A 24,131-nucleotide genomic window follows, 5' to 3' on the forward strand; every position below is an offset into this window, starting at 1 on the left:
TAGGGAAGGATAAACAGACGTGTGTTTGTTGTTCAGCCTCTCTGGTTGAGTGGCCTAAATAAGAGGATGCAACCAAAGCCCATGGCATAGAACAGATCCTTAATAAACTATGAGCACAAAGCAGAATTTGCAAAATGGAGACAATGATATCACCAAAGTGTAAGTTCATTCTCGAGGTACTCTGAGCTGGAGCTCCAGCAGCAAAAGAACAAGTGACCCAGGTCTCAGAAAACATTTGGCCTTTTTGTAACTGGGAGCCCCCAGATGGAGAACTTGCTACCTGTATATAGCCACTCTGGATGAACAGAAAAGAACCATGGAAATACAAGCCTGGCCTCTACATAGAAATCTTTTCAAAACAGATACTCACTGCTTCTGCTTCAGCAGGATCATACCACACAGTGATGTATGGGTGACGCAGGGCTTCGTCTACAGAGATCCGCTTGTCAGGATCAATCACTAACATTTTTGATAACAGATCTCTGGCTTGACTTGCTAGGGTAAAAACAAATATTAGATTAATAAATTAATGCTGTTAATATGAAAAAAAGAGAATCATACAATAAAGAACTAAGTATGACAGCACATATAGAACAAAGATATATTACTTTTGAGAAATGTTTGATAGGTTCAAGATGAATAGAACCCAAACATTTTTAAGAAAAAGCCAAGCAGCCACTTTCATGACAAGCCGGGTTTCCAAATGTAGTTTTACGCCTCTGGATCTGCGAGGGGAAGAGAAACCTGGGCCCCCAGGGTTATGGGAAAGAGCACCTCAGACCAATATCTGGGCAGGGCCCAAGGCTGGGAAACCACAGCAAAGGAAGTGGCAATTGCTGAGCTGAGGGCGGCACTGCCCAGAGTGCAGGAAAGAGGCAAAGGGGAGTATTTTTCTCTAAGTCACATCAAAATGAAATTAGAACAGATTTTTAAACCACACAACAATCTCACATTCCCACAGTATAAAATACTCACAGATGCTTCTGGCTGGCCTAGCTGTATACAGTGTTGGCAACACATTTTTTTTTTTTTTTAATCCACAGATTGGTATTTAAGAAAAAAAACCAAGTTAAATAACTTAGTTAAATATAAGGCTCACCTAGGTTTTGGCAATTAAAGTTCACAACCTGAATAAGCACAGGAAAGACTGGGGCTTTTCTGATTAAGGCACAGTTTATCTTAATGTAGACATGTCCTTAAGAAATCACATTGTAGTAAAGGGTGCAGAAGAAAAGGGAGAGAGCCTTTTTTATCAAATGACTATCACATGGCTTCTGACTCTAGAATCTGCAGTCAAGTGTTCTTTTTAATCTGAAAACTTTTTGAATTCCAGCTGCTATAACTGTAATATACGATTATTTCAGACTGATTTGCTTATTTTTATTTTGGCCAAAGGCTTCAATTAAGCCATCTTATAGAATATAAAGCTTCTAGACCTTTAAGCTTTCTCTCCTCAGTACCTTCATACCTCAGACTTCTGGCCTAAAATGACTTTCTCTCCCAAAGCTCACAGGTTTTTAGAATATAAACATGAAAGAGTGAAAGCATCACCTGAATTACAAAAACAAGCATAAGAAAAAAAGGATATTTTACTTTTTATTTTGTCTCGTTCGGATTCTGATGGGAATATCCAATCTGGAAAGAGTTCTTCGAATTTGATTCCAGGATACTTTGGTCTGTTTTCTACATAATTTCTCACAGTTGGCTGAAGTTTCTTCATGAACTCTGCTGATGGTGTTCCAAGCTGCTCAATAACTTTATTCCACTGATCGATATCTAAAGAGTCTCTTGAGGAAAATACAACTGAAATGCCTTGTATTCATAGTACATGCAGCAGCATCATTTGAAGAAAAGTAATATTTGTACCTATCAACTAGGCCACCCCACTGGGATCAGCAGAAGAATTTTGAAATAATATTCAAATAAGGTTTGGGTTTCCAAATTACACTATTTTTTTGAACTCTTACACTCTGTATCTTTATAAACTATGATCACAGTTTATTAAGTCAACATAATGAAGTCTATACACCTTCCCACTCTAGTTCAAAATAAAGTTTATCTTATAACTAAAAATACCTATGGCAAAAAATGATTAAACATGAAATTAGATAAACATTACATAAGCAAATTGAAATCAGTTTTCATACCAATGCTACCTTAGATTCATTTCATAGCCCTCTAAAGAACAGAGGATTTTGAGGAACCTGTGGAGAAACCTATCTGATCTCCTCAGTTTACAGCTGGAGAGCCAACCAACTATGCTTAGACTGAACCTAGTGACAGCTTTCAAATGCTATTGTTTTATTTGGAATTGACTCTTCCCAACCATCCCAGGTATGGGATAGCCAGGTCTCTATCCCAGACCTGGCTGCAATACCTAGGTAATGCATTTTATTTTCTTTCAAAGTGCATGACCTGGGTTTCAGACTCAACTGTGCACTAAACACTCACAGGGTGTCAGGGGAAGTCAAGCTTCCTTGGGGGACCATTTCCTTATGCAGACAATACCAGCTTTGTCTATTCCCAGGGTACTTGTTAGGCTTGGGGTAATTGGGATTGCATGTGGGAAAGTGATACTGAAACTGTACTCAACTACAGAAGATAATGCAAGCCAGAAAAAAAAAAAATAGCATAAACAGCAGCTTAAAAAAGTGGTCACTGAGGCATGTCTTAGAAAAATGAACTTACGTTACCATGAAATAACCTAGTGAACAGGTACATGAACTCAGTTCTTCCAAAATGTTATTTCCAAAGACCTGCTTGGGAAATGAGTTTCTGGCATTCAATTCACTAGCAAATTCTCCTTACTCCTATTTCATACATCCTGTCAAATCAGAGTTATGCCCACATTTTATTTATCTATTTAGCCAAAATGTAAAAACTGTCTCATACTTTCCCTTCTTCCATATACATATATTTTATATATATATACATATACATATATATATATATATATGTATATGTATATAAATAAAGACAGTCTCACTCGTCACCCAGGCTGGAGTGCAGTGGTGAAATCTTGGCTCACTGCAAACTCCGCTTCCCGGGCTCAAGTGATTATTGTGCCTCAGCCTCCCATTAGCTGGGACTATAGGCACCTGCCACCACGCCCAGCTAATTTTTGTATTTTTAGTAGAGACAGGGTTTCACCATGTTGGCCAGGCTGGTCTCTAACTCCTGGCTTCAAGTGATCCACCCACCTCGGCTTCCCAAAGTGCTGGGATTATAGGCGTGAGCCACCGCACCCGGCCTGCCTTATACTTTTGATACCTCTTCCGCATACTCACTACCACAGACTCCCCAGGATGCACCCACCCAACATCTGTGTGCCATTTGCAACATAGCAACCATCTGCACTCCCCACTGCACCAAGCCTGCCCAGCTCTAGACCCTAACCCTAGTGCCTACTCAAAGATGAGCTTCCTCAACTCTTCCTTCTCTGACATCATCAACATTTTGCACTCTACCAGTACATTCCAACACCATTCACAAATGACGGTGTTTTCTCCTATGTAAACACAGCAGCTGCTTCCTTTTGGCCCCCACTAGCTATCACTCCATTTCTTATTCCTGTTTGCAGCAAAACTTCCATAAAGACCTGCCTATACTGTGTCTGTAATTCCCAGCCTCTCATTTTCTTCAAACATATTCCCATCAAGCTTTCTTCTCTCTACTCCATAAATGCTGTGCCCATCATGGCTGCCAGCAGCCATCACGAGGCCCAGCAGCCAATCCTCTGTCCTCATCCCATGTGAATGAGCCTCCCTCAGTCACGGTCTTTAGGAGGAGGGGTCACTGGAGTGCCTTCTCCATTTCCTTCCCTATTCCTTTTCTCCTTCAACTTGAAGGGGGCTAAGTACTGGGTCCTTGTCTCTTCCTCTCCTGCAAGCGCTCACTACCAGTCCTGAGGCTTCAAGGCTACTGACAGATGGATGACAACCACTTCAATCTATCCCAGACCTGGCTCCTGAATTCCACTGTCTAATAGACATCTCTAAACCCTACCAAGGCTCCTTGAAGGGTCCAGCTTCAAAGCAGATGCAGAGTACAAGACTATCTCTCCCTGGACACACCCCTACCAGCCTGCTGGGGGGCCTCTGCCTCTCCTCTGGATGATGGCAGCCTCTGCTCTGGTCTCTTGCTCTGCCCTGCCTTGATGAACCACCCTTAATTCAGCAGCAAGGGGGGGCCTCTTTGCACCTAAGTCAGATTAGTCACCCAGAAATGGGCAGGCAAGAGAAATATCTGCTGGGTTAATGATAAAGGACTAGAAACTAAACCAGTTGTAAGAGATGACCCACAGATGCCCTGAAAGGCCCCCACCCCAGCATCCTACAGATGAGAGGGACAGGGGACAGATGAGAGGGACAGGGGAAGGGAAAAGATAATTCTGGCAAGCCCAGTGGACTTTGTTGTCTAACTCTTGTGATGCTGCAGGCAGACCATAGGTCTCCCATTTTTTTACAGAAGGGGAAACCAAGGCTAAGAGAGGCCCTGAATTTCTCAAGGATGCCTAGCTGGCAAGGGGAGGAGTCTGAGCTGGGGCCCAAGGTGGTCTGGCAAAAGCTTTCTCTTTCTCACAGGTCAGGGCAGGGACAGGAATTCCTTTTTTACCCCAGCTCACAAATGTAAAGCAAATCTCTGAGACCCGCAGTCTGATTTCTGCAACTTTTTTCTATCTCCCAAATTTCAATCTAATATTTTAAAGAGTTGGCAAAATTTTCCTTAGAAAATAATGTTAAACTCTGTGTGACTTTTGGGAATAACATTAGGTGACCTCACAACACCATTAATTAATGACATTAATGTTAATATGTAAAGCAGGCATTTTAAGTTACTTACTAAAATGCACCAAAATGTACTCACATTTTTCATTTTTGTACTTTTTGAAGAAAACATTTCTTAATAAAACAAGGAATGGCACAAAATGAGTAAGAATTGAGACAAACTGAACATTAAGTAGATACTTCTAAATTATTAGCCCTTTGATTCCTCAACTTTTCCCTTTTTAATTAAGTTAACTTGCAAAATAAAGACTTCCTTATTTATAGGTTGAAACAAGTGAATCTGAGTTAAGGCTATGGAAACTGCTAGAAAATTTATTAGAACAAATAAAATACTATATTTAACTTGACATATAATCTATGATATATAAAAATGTAAAGAAAGATAAATGAGAGAAATAAAAACATCTTCATTCCAAGTCTGTGTTGTGAAGAATTCATATTATAAAGAGACCATCCTGATAAAATTATTAAAATCTGAAATTACTTTCCTAAAATACACACAAACACTGACTACAGAGCTTGATTTCCTTAAAAGCAACTATCAATCTGCCTAAGGATGGCGATCAATTTAAACTTTCATAATGAAAACAAAGTCAAAGACTAATGAAAAACTAAGTGGTGAGAACACAAACGAAAAAGGGAAGACGTGAAGAACCATGTTAGGGTAAAAAATACTAAGGATGGAAGAATGGCAAATGAGGAAAGAAGGCTACTTTTAACGATTAGAGTAGTTATTCTCCTTTCTGCTGTATCTCTAATATGATTTGCTGACTACAGTATGAGTTCATCTTTTTCATTTTACATTTATTTCAACTTCCCCAGCGTGTCGCAAAATAACCCACCAGACAGATTTGTTTTTAAAAAATTCTACAAAATGTCAGCGCAGTAACAAACAAGAAAGTTTAACATATTGTTCCTCACAAAATTTTCATTTTAATCTCTTTTACTTAGGTCCTTTGTAATGTGCTTCAGTTCTTACTTTGGGGAAAAGTATTTCAATGCATAGCAATAACTAACAAAACAGTATTTAATTAAAGCATACAAGCACACTAGCCTATTAAATTTAGCTAGCGTCTTTCCTAGTTAAATTAATGGAATAAACTAAATAATGCAATATTTTCATTTAAATATCAGAATATACTCATCAAATAGTAAATAATTTCTTCTATATGTCCAGCTATTTTTGATAAAATTAAGAGCTAATATAATTGGTTTAACTTAACTCTAAGTCTCAAAATTGTTACAGGTAGTCAAGTTAAAAATAAAGTATAAAATTGACAGTTGTTGTGTGATACTAATTAACAAATATAATAAAGCCCCCCTTAGAACACAGTCTGGAGTGGATTACGACATTGTCCTCGTGAGCGCTCGTGTAAGCACGTGGTCATGCTGCCTGAGACATTATGGAAAGCATGGCGGGGCCAAGGTCGCGGGGAAGGATACGGTCAGTGCCTTGGAATATCACACAACCTTTCACCAGTTCTCCCATGATGCAACCCACTGACCAGATATCAACTGAAAATAAAATGAAATGATAAAATTATGAAGTGCCATGAGCAAAACAAAGGTGAGGAAAAGGAATTCTAACAGTGCACTAAACACACAAATATGGAAAAATAAATTGCTAGCTAAGGGTGAACTTTTTACACAATATGAATGATTGCTGACCTCTATTTTAGCCTTCAGTTTGTAGCAATCTGGGGTTTTAGTGCCCAAGAGTCCAATACTTTAGAGCTTAAAACAAACAAACAAAAAACCAGAAACAAGAAGTGCCTGTGAACACAAAGCTTTTCAGGGTCACATGCCCACCCTGCCCCCAGCCTCCATGGCCAAGTGCCAGGTCCCCTGTGAAGGATACAGTCTCTTCCTGGGAACAGGACTTTATGGAGGACCATTTCTGCCATGATGCACCCGACAGACCAGATGTCCACTACCAAACACCAGGGGATTAAAAACCAGCTACAGTCCCACATCTCTTTTCTCCAAACCCCCTCCCAGAGACAAACCCAGTAAATATCACCAGCTTGCCAGCAGGAGCTTTTGTGCACTGTTGACACCGCACCAAATGAGCAGATCATTTTCTAGACTGCTCTATCAGAAAGGCAGCAGCATTCAGTGGGGGAACAGGCAGCACACAGTGGCTGGCTTGCAGGACTGCAGGTGTGACACTGCTATAGGGGCCCAGACTTCCCACCCTCATCTGTGAGGCCACGCTGGTCCCCCTGGCATCAGACAGACAGCAGAGCTCTCTAAGTGCTCTGCTGGTGGGCGGAGGGGAGAAGTGAACAGGGGATCTAGTTTTCTCTCCCTTCCACGGGAAGCACATGAAGCTGTGCCTCTCAGGGTGGGAACACATGCTACAATGCAGCAAGATAAACCTGGAGTAAAACTTGTTTCAGATGACCTGGGTAAACTTTCAGTCTTTTTAAAGTTGAGAAAATACCAAATATTTGTTAACAATAATAATAAAAAAAAGTAAGTGTGATTTAGTTATTTTCATCAAATTTGCTAAAAGCCAAGTTTCAAAGAGCTCTGATATTGCTAGAATAAGCTAAATTTTGATGTAAAAAGATACCAATTTTACATGAAAGAGAACGTGTATTAATCCATTTATATCAAAAAACCAACAAGAAAAGCCAGTCCATGGGCTGGAGATCAGGAGATTGGTCAGCTTCGTGGGTTGTGAGGAGGAGGGGCTGTGGGGAGGACAGGGCTGCTGGTCCTGTAGGTGTGCTCATATCAGCTGAACTGCACACTCAGGATCTGCACACTTGGCTATAGGTAGATTAAATGTTGATAAAAAGTTCAAAATACTAATTTTAAAAGCAAAATTTTAAAAGAGAATGATTTTAACCAATGGAAAAACACAATTAATTATTTATTTTCTCTGTATCACACTATTCTATATGTAACAGTCCCCATGGTCTACACCATACAGTTCAAAGGAAAGAGAAAAAACTCAGGACCACCACTAGAGCGATTCTAAACATCCCAGCCTCTTCCAGTCCCAGCTGTACTCACCATTCTCTTTGTAGCCCATACCCAGGATGACTTCAGGTGCCCGGTAGTACCGTGTCACCACATAAGGAGTCATCATAAAGTTAGTGCATGCTGTCCGTGCCAGGCCAAAGTCAAGGATCTTCAGGGTGCAGTCTGATTTCACAACAATGTTGCTAGGCTTCAAATCCTAGGAAAGAAATAGTTTAAATCAGTAAAAAGAACAGAGCATGCTAAATAAACTGCTTCATATCCGTAAGGGTCTGTGAAGCCAGTGTGAGAGTGCAGGGAGTACAGTAAACTGAACTCTAGGATTTGGGAACAATTTTGAAAAATCTTACTCTGAAATTGAAACTAAAACAAATCAGTCTAAAGAGGTCAGAGGGTACCCCTTACCCCCAGTGAAAACCTTCATGGCCTTCCTTTGTCCTTTCTGTGGCCTTGCAGGCCCTCAGGCTACCCTGTCTACCCTCCGTCCATGCATCCATATGTCCCGTCCTCCACGCCTGGACTTCAGTTCCCCAATACTCTGATTCTCTTCTGCCAAGGTCCTTATGCTCACTGTCAGTCTAGGGCAGTGCTGTTACATAGACAATGCCATATAATGTAAACCACGTGTATAATTTACATTTTCTAGCAGCCATGTTCAACAGCGTGAACAGAAATAGGTGAAATTAATTTCAATAATATATTTTATTTAACCCAATATATCCATATTATCATTCCAAAATGTAATCAACATCAGAAAAACCTTGAGATATTTTATATTCTTTTTGGTACTGAGGCTTTGAAGTCCGGTATGTATTTGACAACTGTAGCATGGCCACATCCTGAGTACTCTACAGCTTCCTGTGGTTGGTGGCTGCCATACCGGACAGCACAGGCCTAGAATCCTCTAACCCTGGAATCTTCCCATGGCTCTTTCTCTCCTTGAAAGAGCAATTCTATGATCATCCACCTCAAGTCTTCTCACCCCTACCACTTGGATAGTGTACGCTGAATGAAGACATGCATCCTATTCCAACCCACTTGCAAAGCCTTAACGCAACTTCTGCAACCTCTTCCCTTATAACTAAGGGACGTTCTTCCTGCTGATCCACCACCGTAGCCTCCTTCGTTAGGACTCAGGAATTTGACTTTTGCCTGGGGACTTCAGCCTGCAAACTCACTCTAGAAACTGCAACTTGTAAACAACTCACATCCATTCTTTTCACAAGAGTATAAAATGCATACCTGCAATGTCAAATTGCTAAGCCACCGACACAGAGTAAAGCCTGAGGATACTTTACATGGGGAGTTTCAGGTTCCATAAAACTGCCTAGCATCTGACTTTAAGACATCCCAACTGATGGGCCACAAGGAGGTTGCAGGTATGCCTCAGTGAAGGCTGTGGAACTGTTATCAGGGCAAGCGGGAAGCCATTTGAATATTTACAACTGTTACAATTACATTTCAATGCTGCTAAATGCTCTATTTCTAGGCTTCCGATTCTGTAAAATTTAAATTATAAATATATAATGTTTAAAAATGCAGTGACAATCTCTACCTGGCTCCAAAAAGAAGCCCCTAGCCCCTCCATTCCACCTCAGGGTACTGTGCAGATACCCCCAGTTCCCAGAGAGGTCTTAGAGAAAGAAGCTGGGCTGCTGTTCAGCATGAAGGAAAGCCAGGGAAGAAGCAGCCCAAGTTCAACCAGGGACTCTCCGCTGTGAGGACTCGGTCATGGAGCTAAGACCAAATGAACCAATTTGCTTTTCCTTTCCTTTTTTTAAAATCAAAGAATATGTTAAGAACAAGCATTTTAGAACACAAATTACTAACAGATAAAATAGTGTCCAATCTCACAAAAATCTTTTTTAAAAACCCAAAATGAATGCCCATTTTTAGTTTATCGTGTGGCAGCCATGGAAAGCAAGCAGCCTCAGTGATGGCAGGAGAGGCAGAAAGAGGCACCTTCTCAGGCCACAGGGGTGTACAGTGGGTACTTTCTCTCCAGGAGGCTGATTTCTGAGGTGTGAAATGCACACACTTCACCAGCCAACAGGCCCTGAAGCCCAGTTCACCCAGAACTAATAGCACAGCTGCAGGAGCAAGGATGACAAGGACAGCCTAGTTCTAGCAAGGACAGAAGCAGCAGCGGAACCATCTCCACAAGAGGCCTGCCAGCTCTGTGAACCCTAGTGTGCCAGAAAATACGCTCATCTGAAGACACTGCCATCTGTCAAAAAACTGACATCACATACTGATTTGATTAGAAAAGCACACTTCACTGCCATCTGCTGGAAGACCATGATGATAAAATCCCAAGCTTGTGTGGGTGCTCTGTGCAGCCAGTGGGGGAGGTGGCTAAGGAGGTCACAGGGCTCCTAGAGCTCTCCCCGTACCCTGGGACCCCCTCCAGTCACCCCCAAAATACAACCTGAGGCAGCTTCCCAACACCTCATTTCAATTTCGGGATGAAAAGAGGAAACACAGTTCTGCCCCTTCAAGTCTTGAAAATCACCCAGAACAAAGAAAACGAGAAATGCCAAGATCCAAGTGATGCTTGGACTGGGGCTGGGCTCCCAAAGAGCCTGGAGCCCAACGCTGCCCTATGGGTAGCAGTGAGGGCACCCACAGCACAAGTGAGGCAGGTGCCGGCCTCCTCCACTGCCTGTTTGACTCCGGGATCCAGACCCACTGCTTGAGAGGTATTCCAGGAGGGAGCAGGTCATCACAGATGTCCACTGTCTGGAGTTCCCTGGCCCTTCCCCACAGGTACCTGTAGCCTTCCACTGGGGAAGGAGAACAGCCAGGCATTCTGAAGATGAATGGACACAGCTCTAAGTGGACACTGAAACCTGAAGACCCCAAGCACTATCATGGCTCCTTTACTTGCGGGGTTTGTGGGGCCAGGTCTCTTCTGGCCGTGTTATGGAAGGGTGGGAAAATTAGCAAAGGCTTAGAACAAAGCTGTAAGAGAACCTCACTTCCAGTCTGCATGAGTTTGGGTGCTGTTTGGGCCTCTCTTCTGATCAGTGTGGAGGGTGCATTTGCCCAATCAACATGCTGGACCTGAGGCCTTTTTAATCTGCTCCAGCAACTGCGCCTCGACCCACACAGCAGCTGCAGCCAGGACTGCCAGTGCAGTAAGCCTGTGGTTGTCTACAGTCATTCACCAGAATCCATGAAGTTTCTTCTAGAGTCATTCACCAGAATCCATGAAGTTTCTTGAAGGGCTGGACTAGTGAGTTAGACTGGGATGCAAGAGAGACCACTGTTCCCACTCCCCTGAGGCTTCCATGGTGGCACTAATCTCCTCCACCCACCTCCAGCCCTGCAGGGTGTGATCTTGTTTTGATTTACTATCTTAGGGGCAGTTTCAGGTTTCCATTTGGCCTTCCCATTGTGATGACTATTACTCGCAGGCCAAGAAACTCGTGTGGGGGTTACTCCAACTGCCAAGGACATCCGCTCCAGCCACACACTGAGGATTGGGGAGATGCCCACTCGGTGGCCTGAGACCCTGTGGCCCACTGAGAGCCACCAGATGCAGATGGCTTAGGAATGAAGGTCTGAGACACATACCAGGTAAGCCAGAGCCCTGCCAATGTGAGAGCTGAGGGTATGAATAACAGGAAAGCGTAAGGGAGAGAGCCAGTAGAGAGACCATAGTGACGGAGACTACAGAGTGTCCCACATCCTGTCTTACAGATTTCCCCTGAGGGAGAGAGAACCATGGGCGCCACAGGAAAGCTGTTCTCAACCTATGTGGAGAAGTGGACCTGAGGAGGCCAGGGTGGACTATGGGAGCCAGAGAAACACGCTCCTTAGTCTCCCGCCACAGGAATGAGAGTGGCAGATGGCCCAGTGCAGTGTTGGCACCCATCCTCTGTCCCTGCCAGGGCACACCTCCCACAGAGCCCTCAGCCAGGGTCTGAGCTGGCAGGGGTGCTGAGGTAGGCCTGTTCCTGTGTGACACCGGAGGCCCTCAGAGCTGCACCTCAGTCTGGACCAGCCCTCTGAGGGGCCAGGACTGCACTGTGCTTGACTGGCATTTGCTGCCTCCTTCGGCTGCTCCCTCTTCCTTCTCACACAGGCCTTCTCCCATCCAGTCCTTTGCCTGTCTAACCCCCCATGGCATGCTGACACTGCCCACAAAAAGCCCCCACTGTATGGGGATGGGAAGCTGCAGGGCTACATCAAATGCCATGGCAGAGTGAAGGGAATGCCAACCTCCACAAATTGCCACAGCAAGGCAATTTCAACCACGACATTCAGGAAAGGCTCAGCAAGTGACCCACAGGTGCTGTGGAGGTGGAACAAGGCAAGAGTAGCACTCTGAAGAGTTTTCTTTTTATTGGAAGTCCAGGTATGGAGCAGGTAGATGTCCCAGAGATCCCCACCTCCATCTCAGAAGTGAGGCTCCACTCCTTCCTCACTCCTGCTGGCCCTTTATGCAGAGAAACTGATGCCCAGCATCTAGGTGTAGGGCCACAGGTACAGCATGCACAGACCTGTGGGTACCAATAGAGATGGTATGATGAAGCCTGTCTGGGACAGGGCTGCTCAGTGAGTCTGTGCTCTCCCATGTGAGAAGCCCAGCCCCACCCCATGGCCCTGTACTCCATCAGCCAGGCTTACATCTCTTCACCAAGGGACTGGAGGGGCCTTTTCCAGAGAAACTAAATGGTGCCCAGAGCAACACCTGTGGCCCAAGAGATACCCATTCTTTAACAATCCACCCATTCTCTCAGCACTTCCAGTCAGCCTTTAATGTGTCTCTTTCTCTCTCTCTCTCTCTCTCTTTCTTTCTTTTTTTTAGCCAAGTCTCACTCTTGTTGCTCAGGCTGGAGTGCAATGGCATGATCTCAGCTTACTGCAACCTCTGCCTCCCGGGTTCAAGTGATTCTCCTGCCAAGTAGGTGTAATTACAGGTGCCTGCCACCATACCCAGCTAATTTTTGTATTTTTAGTAGAGACAGGCTTTCACCATGTTGGCCAGGCTGGTCTCAAACTCCTGACCTCAGGCAATCTACCTGCCTAGGCCTCCCAAAGTGCTGGGATTACAAGTGTGAACCACTGTGCCTGGCCTAATGCTTCAATCTTAAACATGATCCAACCAGACATTTGGGGAAAGCCTTGCATTTGACAGGGAGGGACCTAACACCCTAGAAAGAAACTCTGGGTAAAGAAAAACAATGTAGGGAATAATAAAACCGTTTGACAACAGTTTATCCTCAGAGATGATAGTACATCCACGCAACAAGAACAGAATGCTGTAAAAAGGAACTTTTAAGAGTAAATGAGGCTGGGTGCAGTGGCTCATGCCTGTAACCCCAGCAGTTTGGGAGGCTGAGGCGGGTGGATCGCCTGAGGTCAGGAGTTCATGACTAGCCTGACCAACATAGTGAAACCCCGTCTCTACTAAAAATACAAAAAATTTGCTGGGCATGGTGACGGGCACCTGTAATCCAAGCTACTTAGGAGGCTGAGGCAGGAGAATCACTTGAACCCAGGAGGCGAAGGTTGCAACGAGCCCAGATCGCACCATTGCACTCCAGCCTGGGCAACAAGAGCGAGACTCCATCTCAAAACAAACAAACAAAAAAAAGAGTACATAAATGGGAGCCAGTTAACTCATGCATCAGAGAAAAAGAATAGAGTTAAGAGCACATTCTGAAAGAAACAATATAAATTTCTCAGACCACTACAACATATGCTTCCAGGCTGAAGGCCAAGTGCCCAGCAAAATTAATGAAAAAATGTCCATATCAAGGCATACATACATCAAAACATTTTAGAATCAAGGAATAAATAACTGAGTTTTAAAGTTTCCAGAGATAAAACCAAACCAAAACCCAAAACCAGAGCACTTAAAAAAGGTTAGTCATCAGATGTCACTAGGGCACTCTGGAGCCACGCTAGATCTAGACACTGCATCCGCCATTCTGAGTGCAACTGATCTGTAACTAAGAATTCTACAGTCAACCACACTACTCATCATGTGAGAGGGCAGAATAGAGTTTCAGACATTTAAGGCCTCAAAAAATTTCTTCCCCTGTGCCATTTTTAGGAAGCTTTTGGAGGATGTGTCCCACTAAAACAAGGGGGTAATCTGAGAGACAAGGATGGCAAGCAGGGAATCCAACATGGGAGGGAGAAAAAGGAAACCCCCAGAAAAACACCAAGGGAGGCCCAGGACAGCCCCTCCAAGCAGGTGCAGGGGCAGCTGGTACAAAAGAGAACAGGGCTGCAGGAAAGGATCCTGAGAAGACAAAACTAATGAAATGCCCAAGACATTCTCCATGCACTGAGAGATTTAGATGCCTGATAGAAGAGTTAGGGTTCAATTAGCAAAGAGAACATAGAACACTACCCCCTAATACAAACAAAAATCTCAAACAAATAAAAGATAAGTGTTTGTTAACTCCAGGGACCAAAAGGTGAAAGGGGAAGGTCTGCTGTGCAAAGCATTTACATGATCATGATGATGCAACGAGCCAAACACACCATCACATCAGCCAGCCCAGGAGGAGCGTGGTGAAGGCTGAGGGTGAGGGCTGGGTTGGTAAGAGGCTAGATCAGCATCTTATGCCCCAAACTGAGAAAAGATCAATGAAGAGAGAGCTAAGCATATTATTTCAATATGAAAATGATACCCAAAATAATCAGCTAAATGAACAGAAGGAGTTTGCTTCTAGGGAGAGATAAATAAGGGAGGAGGTGGCAGAATCTGTTTTTCATAAATATTTATGGAACTATTTGATCCTTGATAAAAATAAACAAACCAAGCTACTTGTTCAGCAAGTTGCTACACAGTTATATACAAGATGATCCTGTCTTTGAAGAATAAAAGTTCAAAAGGACATAAGTACAGATATGTTGGTGTTAACATCAGTAAACAGAGAGGTGCCATGCAGAGTGAAGCAAGACATGCACCAGAGTGCTCTCACTGGCCATCTCCAGGTGCTGACAGAAGGCTGGGGTACTTTTAGTGTTTTGAATTATATAAACTATATTCTTTGGTGAGAATTCTATGGGCAAAACTTTATCTTTCAAATACTTAAAATTTATGTTTTGCATTAAACCATTTTAATAAGCAAAATTAAAAGTGTGTCTATCTCTGTGCATGGCACTACAGATGGGAGAAACGATGGGTGCAGTCCACACAGAACAGTTAACTTAGGGCTCCTCCCCTCCTGGGATGTGGGCAGGGGTGGGATGGTGGGGGCAGGAGGCAAGAGGGGGTTTCCTTCTTTTCTTTATACACATGTGCAATGTTTGGAACTTCCCCACAGTGAGCATGCATCACACTCCCATATGGACACAGATTCAGGGAAAGCCTGGCAGACCCATGGATGTGGGAAGCAGGAGGGAACAAGGTGACAGGGAGGATGTAGCAAGATGCCGGGCGGGTGAGAAGTGGTGAGTAGGAGGCAGGGATGGCAATGGGGTAATTTTCTGAAGGCTTCTTAGGTTTCTAAACCTTGTGCTGGGCATACCAAATGCTTCTTTTGGCCTCATCTGACAGAGGCGGCAGGGACCTACTAGTCCGAAGCTGCAGCTCTCACAAGGTCCCCAGTGACAGGAGGCCATTGTTTCTCGCTTACCTCAGGGCCCAAGGGGAACAAGTCAGGCAAACCATTTCCCCTTATAAAATGTATAAGGCCTAATGTAGTAAGACTAATAATCTGGGAAATCATTCTAAAGCATGAATTTAATAAAATGTATTTAAGAGATATTAAGAGTGCCTTAAATTATACACGAAGGTCTATGGAAATTTCAGGAAAAGAAATAGAATGGTATATCAGAAAATCTTTACTTTTAATTCAGAAGTCTAGTGTTACTATTTTTAAAGCAAAGTTGCCAACATATTATTTTAACTGGCCACCTGGTGGCAGCAAAAGTTATATTTCAAATAACAGTACAATGGATGGCAGATGGGAGCCTGTCAGCTAGGCATGGGAGGACAAGAGCTATCCCTGATGCTGACCTTGGGCCACAGACCTGAGGCTTGAAAGAAGGCAAGCCTGACCTCTGTGGATCAGTGGGCTCTGTCCCAAAGGGAGGACTTCACTGGCTGTGATGGAACAAATCTTTCCTGGCATAAGAGATCTGAAAAAATTAATACCACTCCACCATCTAAAACCTATCTGCTCATTTCTGTAATAACAGGCTCCACTGTTCTTGTCTCTCACTAGCTTCTTCCCCACACAGATTTCAGTTCAGCAGAAATATGACCTTTTGCTGTTGGAACATAAAATTTAACGGCAATCTGTCAATATAATTAGTATAGTAATAATTCAGGGAATGCTAAGAATATCTATTTCCAATAAAATTTTATTATCTCTGCCTCTACTCTCACTCAATATTTTAGTTGTTTTTTTACAAAAACTTTATCATGATAGTCCGCTTACACAGCTGTACAAGTCGAAAACTAACAAACACTTGTAAAATTAGCTTAGAGAGAATTATATCACAGTTCCCTAGTTTATTAAATGTTTTTTTCCTGACAGTATAGTCACACTGTCATTCAAATACCAGCCTCTGCCAAGCCCACAGGCCCTCTCTGAACCCTTGCAGCGAAGGGCCAGGCCACTCCCACCAGCGATGTAGTGAAGCTGGCATGGCAGAATTTTAGGATAAGAGAAATAGATATTTGGGTCATGATTTAAGAAAGAGAGTTCTCAAGCAGTGGTCTCACTGACTGCTTGGCCTCTTAGGTCCTTGCTAATTAAAAATGGGATTTCAAATATGGCAAAAAAAAAAAAAAAATAGGTGAATGTAGATAGATGGTAGCTGGAAGTTATCCATCCTATTCTTACCATTTTTCTCTAAGTTTTACTTTAAAATGAAAAGTTTAAAAAAAAAAATGTATTCTTGCGCAGTATCTGACTAAGAGTGGCAGCTCACTCAGGCTGTGTCCACAGCAGCTTACCTAGCCTGACAGGTCATGCGGCTCCACAGATGCTTCCTAGAATGACTCTCTTAAAACACATGATTCCATCATTGATTTGGATTGTCAACACCAACAATTTTTTAAAATGTTATTTTGTATGTAAAGGATTATGACAACCAAATGATTGTTTTTAAAAATAAAATTCATAGATTACTACTTACTCTATGAATTATACCAGCTGAATGCAGATGTTTAATACCACAAAGCATCTGGTAAAGAAGATAGGACATTCTTTCATGATCCAACTCCATGTGAATAACCTGACATAAGTTAGCATCCATTAATTCCATAACCAAATACCTGAGGAAGAAAAGGTCATTATGTATTTGATTATCCAAAGTTCCTTTATGACTAAATTTCATGAAACAATAACTTACTATCTAATCACTGCACTGGCTAAAGTAAAGGTAACTTGGTACAATGTAACTTTCTAAAAATTTTCCAAATAATATATACTAACAAACTTAATGTCTTACAAGTTAAAAATTAAAAAACAAAAACAAAAACAAAAACTTTTATAGCATGGTAAACAGAATCTCACACAAATTTTCCTACTTCTTACATTTTTTGCTACTGAAATCCTTCTTACCAGCCTACGACCATGCTGTTACAAAGTTCATATGGTTCATCAACCATAAAACATGTACCCTCTGGTGGGTAAATGCTGATAATAGGGGAGAGTCTGCATATATGGGGACTGGAACTCTGTACCTCCCGCTCAATTTTGCTGTGACTCTAAACTGCTCTCTACTAAGTGTGTGTGTGCGTGTGTGTGTGTGTGTGTGTGTGTGTGTGTGTGTGTGATATATATGTATATCTAAAAATGATCATAAAACAACAACAAAAATAACACTTGGCCCCACCCCCCAAATCTCCCATTTTTTGCTCCCTTTGCAAGCAAAACTTCCAAAGAGGTGTCTCATGTGCTATCTCTAATTCTTCTCCCGCCCTGCCTTTTTTTGAGACAGAGTCTCGCTGTCACCCAGGCTGGAACGAGTGGCGCATCTTGGCTCTTGGCTCACTGCAACCTCCACCTCCCAGGTTCAAGGGAGATTCTACCACCTCAGCCTCCTGAGTAGCTGGGACTACAGGTGCATGCCACCACGCCTGGCTAATTTTTGTATTTTTAGTAGAGACAGGGTTTCACCACATTGGCCAGGTTGGTCTCCAACTCTTGACCTCATGATCCGCCTGCCTCAGCCTCCCAAAGTGCTGGGACCACAGGCATGAGCCACTGGGCCCAGCCTCCACTCGCCCCTTTTAAAATTTTCTTTTGAGACAGGGTCTCACTCTCTTGCCCAGGCTGGAGTACAGTGGCATGACCTCAGCTCACTGCGACCTCCACCTCCCAGGTTCAAGGCATTCTCATGCCTCCGACTCCCAGAACTGAAAATTAAATACAAGAGAAAAAAAAAAAATCAGCCACCATGCCTGGCTAATTTTTGTATTTTTGGTAGAAACAGGGTTTCACCATGTTGCCCAGGCTGGTCTGGAACTCCTGACCTCAAGGGATCCACCCACCTTGGGCCTTCCAAAATGTTGGGATTATAGGCATGACCTACCATACCCAGGCTTCTCCCATTTTTTTCTTAATCTCACTTGGATCAGGGTCGTGCAGCTGCCATTCTACTGAAACTGTCCTCCTCAAGGCCACTGATGGCTTCCATGCTGCTAAATCCACTGGCCAGTCCCACAATCCTAGCTGGTCCTGCCCTGTCCTATCTCCAGCTTCTTGCTGTCAAAATGCCTAGTGACTGGTCTGTGACCCTCTTCTCTTCTCTAACCATACTCACGTCTCCTTGGTGATCTCAGTTATAGGCCATCAGCTCCTAAATGCCTACCTTCAACTCAGACCTATCTCCTGAACTCCAGGCTCATTCCTCTGCCTGCCTATTTCCAATTCCACCTTGATGTCCAACAAGCATCTCGAAGCCATGTCCAAAACTGAACTCCTGATCCCACCCCCCAACCCAGTTTACTCTTCTCACAGCCTTCCTAATCTCAGTTGAGAGCTCCTTCATCCTTCAAGTGCTCAAGCCAAAAATCTAGGTGTCATTCTCAGTTCCTCTCTCTTATACCACACATCTTATCTATCAGCTAATACTGAGGCTCTATTTTAGAACCATTTCAGCATCCAATCTCTTCCCCTCTCACCCTTACTGTTACCCCTCTGGTCCAAATGGACCCTCCATAATCCCTTACCAGAACTGATGCAATAGCAGTAACTGGTATTTTGTGTCCCCACCCCATACAGTAGGTTACCAACCCAGAAGCCAGAGTTATGCTTTTAAAGTAGAAGACAGGTGAGCTCACTGGTCTGCTAAGACTCTTACTCTGACTTGCCTTAAAGCCAAAGACATCCTTACAAGGGCCTAGAGGCCCTACAGTGTCCACCCTCTTCTCTTCCCCTGCTCCCTCCTCTCGAGCCATGCTACCTCTTGATGGTCTTGGAAAACAACAGGCTGGCATCCACGGCTGTCCTGAGCCCTATCTGTTCCTTCTATCTCCATTCTACCCATCCCCAAGAATCTGTAGGGGAATAAGATACTTGTATGTATTGTATAGATACTTGTATCTGTTGTGTCCCTAACTTCTTTATCTCCTGCAAGGCTTTCTTCACATGTCACCAACTCACAGAGGCCTTTCCCCAGCCACCTTATTTAAAACTGCAGCCTGAAGCCCAACCTCCAGCACTTTTGATCCCCTGACCAAGCTTGACACTTTGTCCACAGCACTTAGCACATTTTAATGGAATACCCACTTTCCTCATTTATCATGTTGACTATCTATCTTCCTTGACAGGCTCCAGAGAAGCCAAGTATGGCAAGTCCAAGAGAGTACCCAGCACACAGGGGGCACTCAGATATTTGTTAACGACCAAACATACCAACAAATTTAGGATGAAGTTGGACATTATGCCTCTCAAAAGATTAATATTTCATTTCACTGTTAGAAAGAGGATTCTACTTAAGATTCTGGAAATACAGAATCTTTTTTTTTAGTAGAGTTTCACTCTTGTTGCCCAGGTTGGAGTTAAACGGCACGATCTCAGCTCCCTGCAACCTCCACCTCCCAGGTTCAAGCGATTCTCCTGCCTCATCCTCCCCAGTAGCTGGGGTTATAGGCATGCGCCACCATGCCCAGCTAATTTTGTATTTTTAGTGGAGACGGAGTTTCTCCATGTTGGTCAGGCTGGTCTCAAACTCCCGTGATCTCAGGTGATCCGCCTGCCTTAGCCTCCCAAAGTGCTGGGATTATAGGCGTGAGCCACTGAGCCTGGCCAAATACAGATTTTTTTTTTTTTTTGAGACAGAATCTTGCTTCTTCTCCCAGGCTGAAGTACAATGGCACGACCTTGGCTCACTGCAACCTCTGCCTCCCAGGTTCAAGCGATTCTCCTGCCTTAGTTTCCCCAGTAGCTGGGGTTACAGGCATGTGCCACCAGGCTTGGTTAAATTTTGTATTTTTAGTAGAAATAGGGTTTCACCACGTTGGCCAGACTGGTCCCAACCTCAAGTGATCTGCCTGCCTTGGCCTCCCAAAGTGCTGGGATTACAGGCATGAACCACTGCTCCTGACCCAAATACAGAATCTTAAATAAAATTAGTGACTTCATCATTTCAAATAACACTCACAAACACCTGAACCCTAAAATCCTGGCTATGAGGGACTTGAGAAAAACATTTTATAATTCAGCAAAACACAGCAGTGACATTAGTGATCCTTGTCTGCTCTGAAGAATTCTTTCTGGTCATCCTTTATCAGTTTTGAAGATGATAACCAATGAGGCACAAATAACTCAATATTACCATCAAATTTTCTAAATATTTTTCTGCAACAGAGAAAGTTATCTATTATGTCACAAAAATGTATTGCCACCTACATTTCCTAAGTATAAAAAGCAGTTACTGTCTTTTCTAGATGTTCATTCTTTGATGTACAGTGCATTACTGAATAAAAATGATACTTACACATCTTGAAATTCTTCTAGAGTTTTTTGTGGTGTAAACACATTTAACAAACTAATTATCTGAAAAGAGAAAATTAATTATACTTCAATACGTCAGATGACTACTTGATTACAAAAATTAGGTTTAATATTGTAATGTACTAAAACTGGGGAAAAAAACCACAGCAGAATTCAGTAATTATGATTACTGCTTTTACCAATTACATAGCATTTTAAAAAGTTAAACATCAATTAAAGGAAAGATGTACTTTTAATCGAATCACTTCTATGTGTCCCTAGTAACTTAACTATTACAGAATTTAAACACATAATGTATTTTTGAACATAAAAAAGTAGAAGTTATGGGTTAAAAAACACTAAATAAAAGAGTGTGCTAACTGTGAAAACTTAAATACTATGTAAAAATTTCTAAGAAGTTTTGAAATATGAAGTTAGCAGCTCATATTTTTGGTGTGATAAAGTGAAAGGCCTCATGGCATCATATTTTTACTTAAAGAGGGTTAAAGAGCTGATCCTGCTACAGGCCTCCATCCTGGCACCCTGACATGATTTGGGTGTTCCCATCCAAATCTCATCTTGAATGGTAATCCCCATAATCCCTACATGTCTAGGGAAAGACCTGGTGGGAGGTGATTGGATCCTGGGGACAGTTTCCCCCATGCTGTTCTTGTGATAGTGAATGAGTTCTCACGAGATCTGATGGTTTTATAAGGAGCACTTCCCACTTTGCTCCTTACTTTTCTCTCTCCCAACGCCTTGTGAAGAAGGTGTCTGCCTCCCTTTTGTCTTCTGCCATGATTAAGTTTCCTGAGGTCTCCCCAGCCATGCAAAACTATGAGTCAATTAAACCTCTTTCCTTCATAAATTACCCAGTCTCAGGTATTTCTTTATAGCAGTGTGGTCACGGGCCCCATGATGTAAACAGCGAGTGCAATGGCTTAGGCATCAAACATATAACCTCAGTTATTTCAGATGACTGAGAGAAAGATGAATTATCCAGTATATAGGATTGGGGTAATTGGTTAGTTAAGGACAAAAATAAAACTGCATCCATATTTCAATCTTTATACCAAGATAAACTCAAAATGGAACAAAGCTTTAAATCGAAAACATGAAATGATAAAACATCAGAATACAGATAAACATTTATATAATCCTGGTGTAGAAAAACCGTTTCTAAACATGACAGGAAACCTAAGAGATCTGATAGCATTAAAACAAACAAAAAGGCCAGGCACAGTGGCTCATGCCTGTAATCCCAGCACTTTGGGAGGCAGAGGCAGGTGAGAGAGACCTCGATCACGAGGTCAGGAGATCAAGACCATCCTGGCTAACACGGTGAAACCCCATCTCTAATAAAAATACAAAAAAGTAGCTGGGCATGGTGGCACACGCCTGTAGTCCCAGCTACTTGGGAGGCTGAGGCAGGAGAATTGTGTGAACCCAGGAGGCGGAGGTTGCAGTGAGTTGAGATTGCCCTACTGCACTCCAACCTGGGTAACAGAGTAAGACTCCATCTCAAACAAACAAACAAACAAACAAAAAAAAAATAGGTGATAAAAAATCAGTAGGTCAACAACATAAATAATGTCAAATGGAAAAAAAAAGTAAAGAGCAATAGTTTTAATATTTTAAAAAACCCTCCTACAAATGCCGAAGAGACCAGAAGTCCAAAAGAAAAATGGACAAAGGCCATAAAAATTTAATTACAAAAATAAAAAATGAAAACCTCACAAATAAAAATAAAATATCATTTATCATCTATCAAATTGGCAAAAGTAAAACAAAACAAAAACAAATCAGTATGTAGTGCTGGGGGATTCTGAAGTAAAAGACATTCTTAGATATCATTTTTTTTTTTTTTTTTGAGATGGAATTTCGCTCTTGACGCCCAGGCTGGAGTGCAATGGCGCCATCTCGGCTCACTGAAACCTCCACCTCCCAGGTTCAAGCGATTCTTCCACCTCAGCTTCCCACGTACCTGGGATTACAGGCGCCTGCCACCATGCCCAGCTAATTTTTGTATTTTTAGTAGAGACGGGGTTTCACTACTTTGGGCCAGGCTGTTCTCAAACTGCTAAACTCAGGTGATCCACCCACCTCGGCCTCCCAAACTGCTGGGATTACAGGAGTGAGCCACGACGCCCGGCCAGTACTTTTTTTTTAAGAGATGGGATCTTGCTTTGTTGCCTAGGTGTGCCTTAAACTCCTGGCTTCAAGTGACCTTCCTGCCTCAGCCCCACAAGTAGCTGGGATTACATATGGAAGTCAATGTGCCCAGGTTCTCAGATACTCTTAATGAAAATATCAAACTAACAGTCTTCCTGGAGATCAATTTGTCAGTATATATTAAACCAGAAGTGTGCATACTCTGACCCAGCAATGTTGGCCAAGAAATTCATCTGGACAAGTGTGCAAAAATTCGAGAATAAGAATGTTCATTGCAGCACTGCTCATAATAGTGAGAAACAAAACAATCTATCCGATAACAGGAGGCTGGCAGTCTCTTAAATAAATTATTATGCATCTGCGCCAGGCAGTCATTTAAAAACTGGCTTATATCTATGTTCATTAAAGTATATGAGGTCTATCAATGTTGCGTGAAGAGAAAAGCAGGATGAAGAACACCACGATTAATCTTGTTTATGTACTTGTACAACACATATGCATAAGAATGCTCACCAAATTGTTAATGCTAGTAATGTGTGGGTGGTGGTATTCAGGAGTTTTTGCTTTTTTAATATATTGTTTGAATTTTCAAAAATAATATATATTTTTTGTAATCTGAAAAAAATTTAAATAGATAAGTAAAATAAAGCATGCATTAGAGAAATAAATTAAAACCAACTCAAGGCACAGGCTCAAAACAAGGAAGCTCAAGAGTTTAAGACCAGCCTGGGCAACAGGGTAAGACCCCACCTTTACAAAAAAATTTAAAAATTAGCCAAGCATGGCGGCATACGCCTATAATCTCAGCTACTTGGGAGGCTTAGGTGGGAGAATCACAGCCTAGGTAACAGAATGAGACCCTGTCTAAAAAAAACAAACAAAACAAAACAAAACAAAAAAACCCAAAGCTCCTTCCAGATTTAACATTTTATAATTGTATAACATTGCAAGGTTATCAAGGTAATGCTCAGTTACCACTAGTAGAACATACAATGTGCTTCAATGTGCTTGACTGAGCACAATCTTCACTTTCTAGAAACATTATTTCTCCTTAAAATTTAGTGTTCTTTGATTTCTTTGGAGCTACTATTTAGCTACTCTAAATGTAACACCATCTAATAATATGTATTTGAGACTGAGATGTTACATACAAGGTAAAAAGCTACTTATAGAACATCTTTCCACAAAATATTTAGTTGTTTCTCAATCTGATAGGTCAATACTGTTCCTATTTTACAGAAACAGAATATCAATTGATACCCCTACT

At 42.5% G+C, this 24,131-nt stretch overlaps 1 protein-coding gene across 10 annotated transcripts in view; it reads right to left on the bottom strand.

Moving 5' to 3' along the window:
* The window catches only part of MAPK9 (mitogen-activated protein kinase 9), a 57,797-nt gene that overhangs the window by 5,839 nt on the left and 27,827 nt on the right, over positions 1–24,131 (bottom strand). For 5 of the 10 annotated variants that reach the window (XM_037734476.1, XM_017517292.2, XM_017517294.2 and 2 more), the window contains 6 exons: positions 20,697–20,755; positions 16,887–17,025; positions 7,809–7,974; positions 6,646–6,717; positions 1,594–1,776; positions 371–495 (listed from right to left, as the gene is read on the bottom strand). In XM_037734476.1, coding sequence (XP_037590404.1) covers positions 371–495; positions 1,594–1,776; positions 6,646–6,717; positions 7,809–7,974; positions 16,887–17,025; positions 20,697–20,755 — 744 coding nt within the window. Of the gene's footprint in view, positions 1–370; positions 496–1,593; positions 1,777–6,230; positions 6,303–6,347; positions 6,522–6,645; positions 6,718–7,808; positions 7,975–16,886; positions 17,026–20,696; positions 20,756–24,131 lie in introns of those variants that run through there. The other 5 variants (XM_037734477.1, XM_017517291.2, XM_017517293.2 and 2 more) reach the window with 2 other exon arrangements.

This window comes from Cebus imitator, unplaced genomic scaffold, assembly GCF_001604975.1.
Source record: "Cebus imitator isolate Cc_AM_T3 unplaced genomic scaffold, Cebus_imitator-1.0 Scaffold625, whole genome shotgun sequence".
Lineage (NCBI taxonomy): Eukaryota > Metazoa > Chordata > Mammalia > Primates > Cebidae > Cebus > Cebus imitator.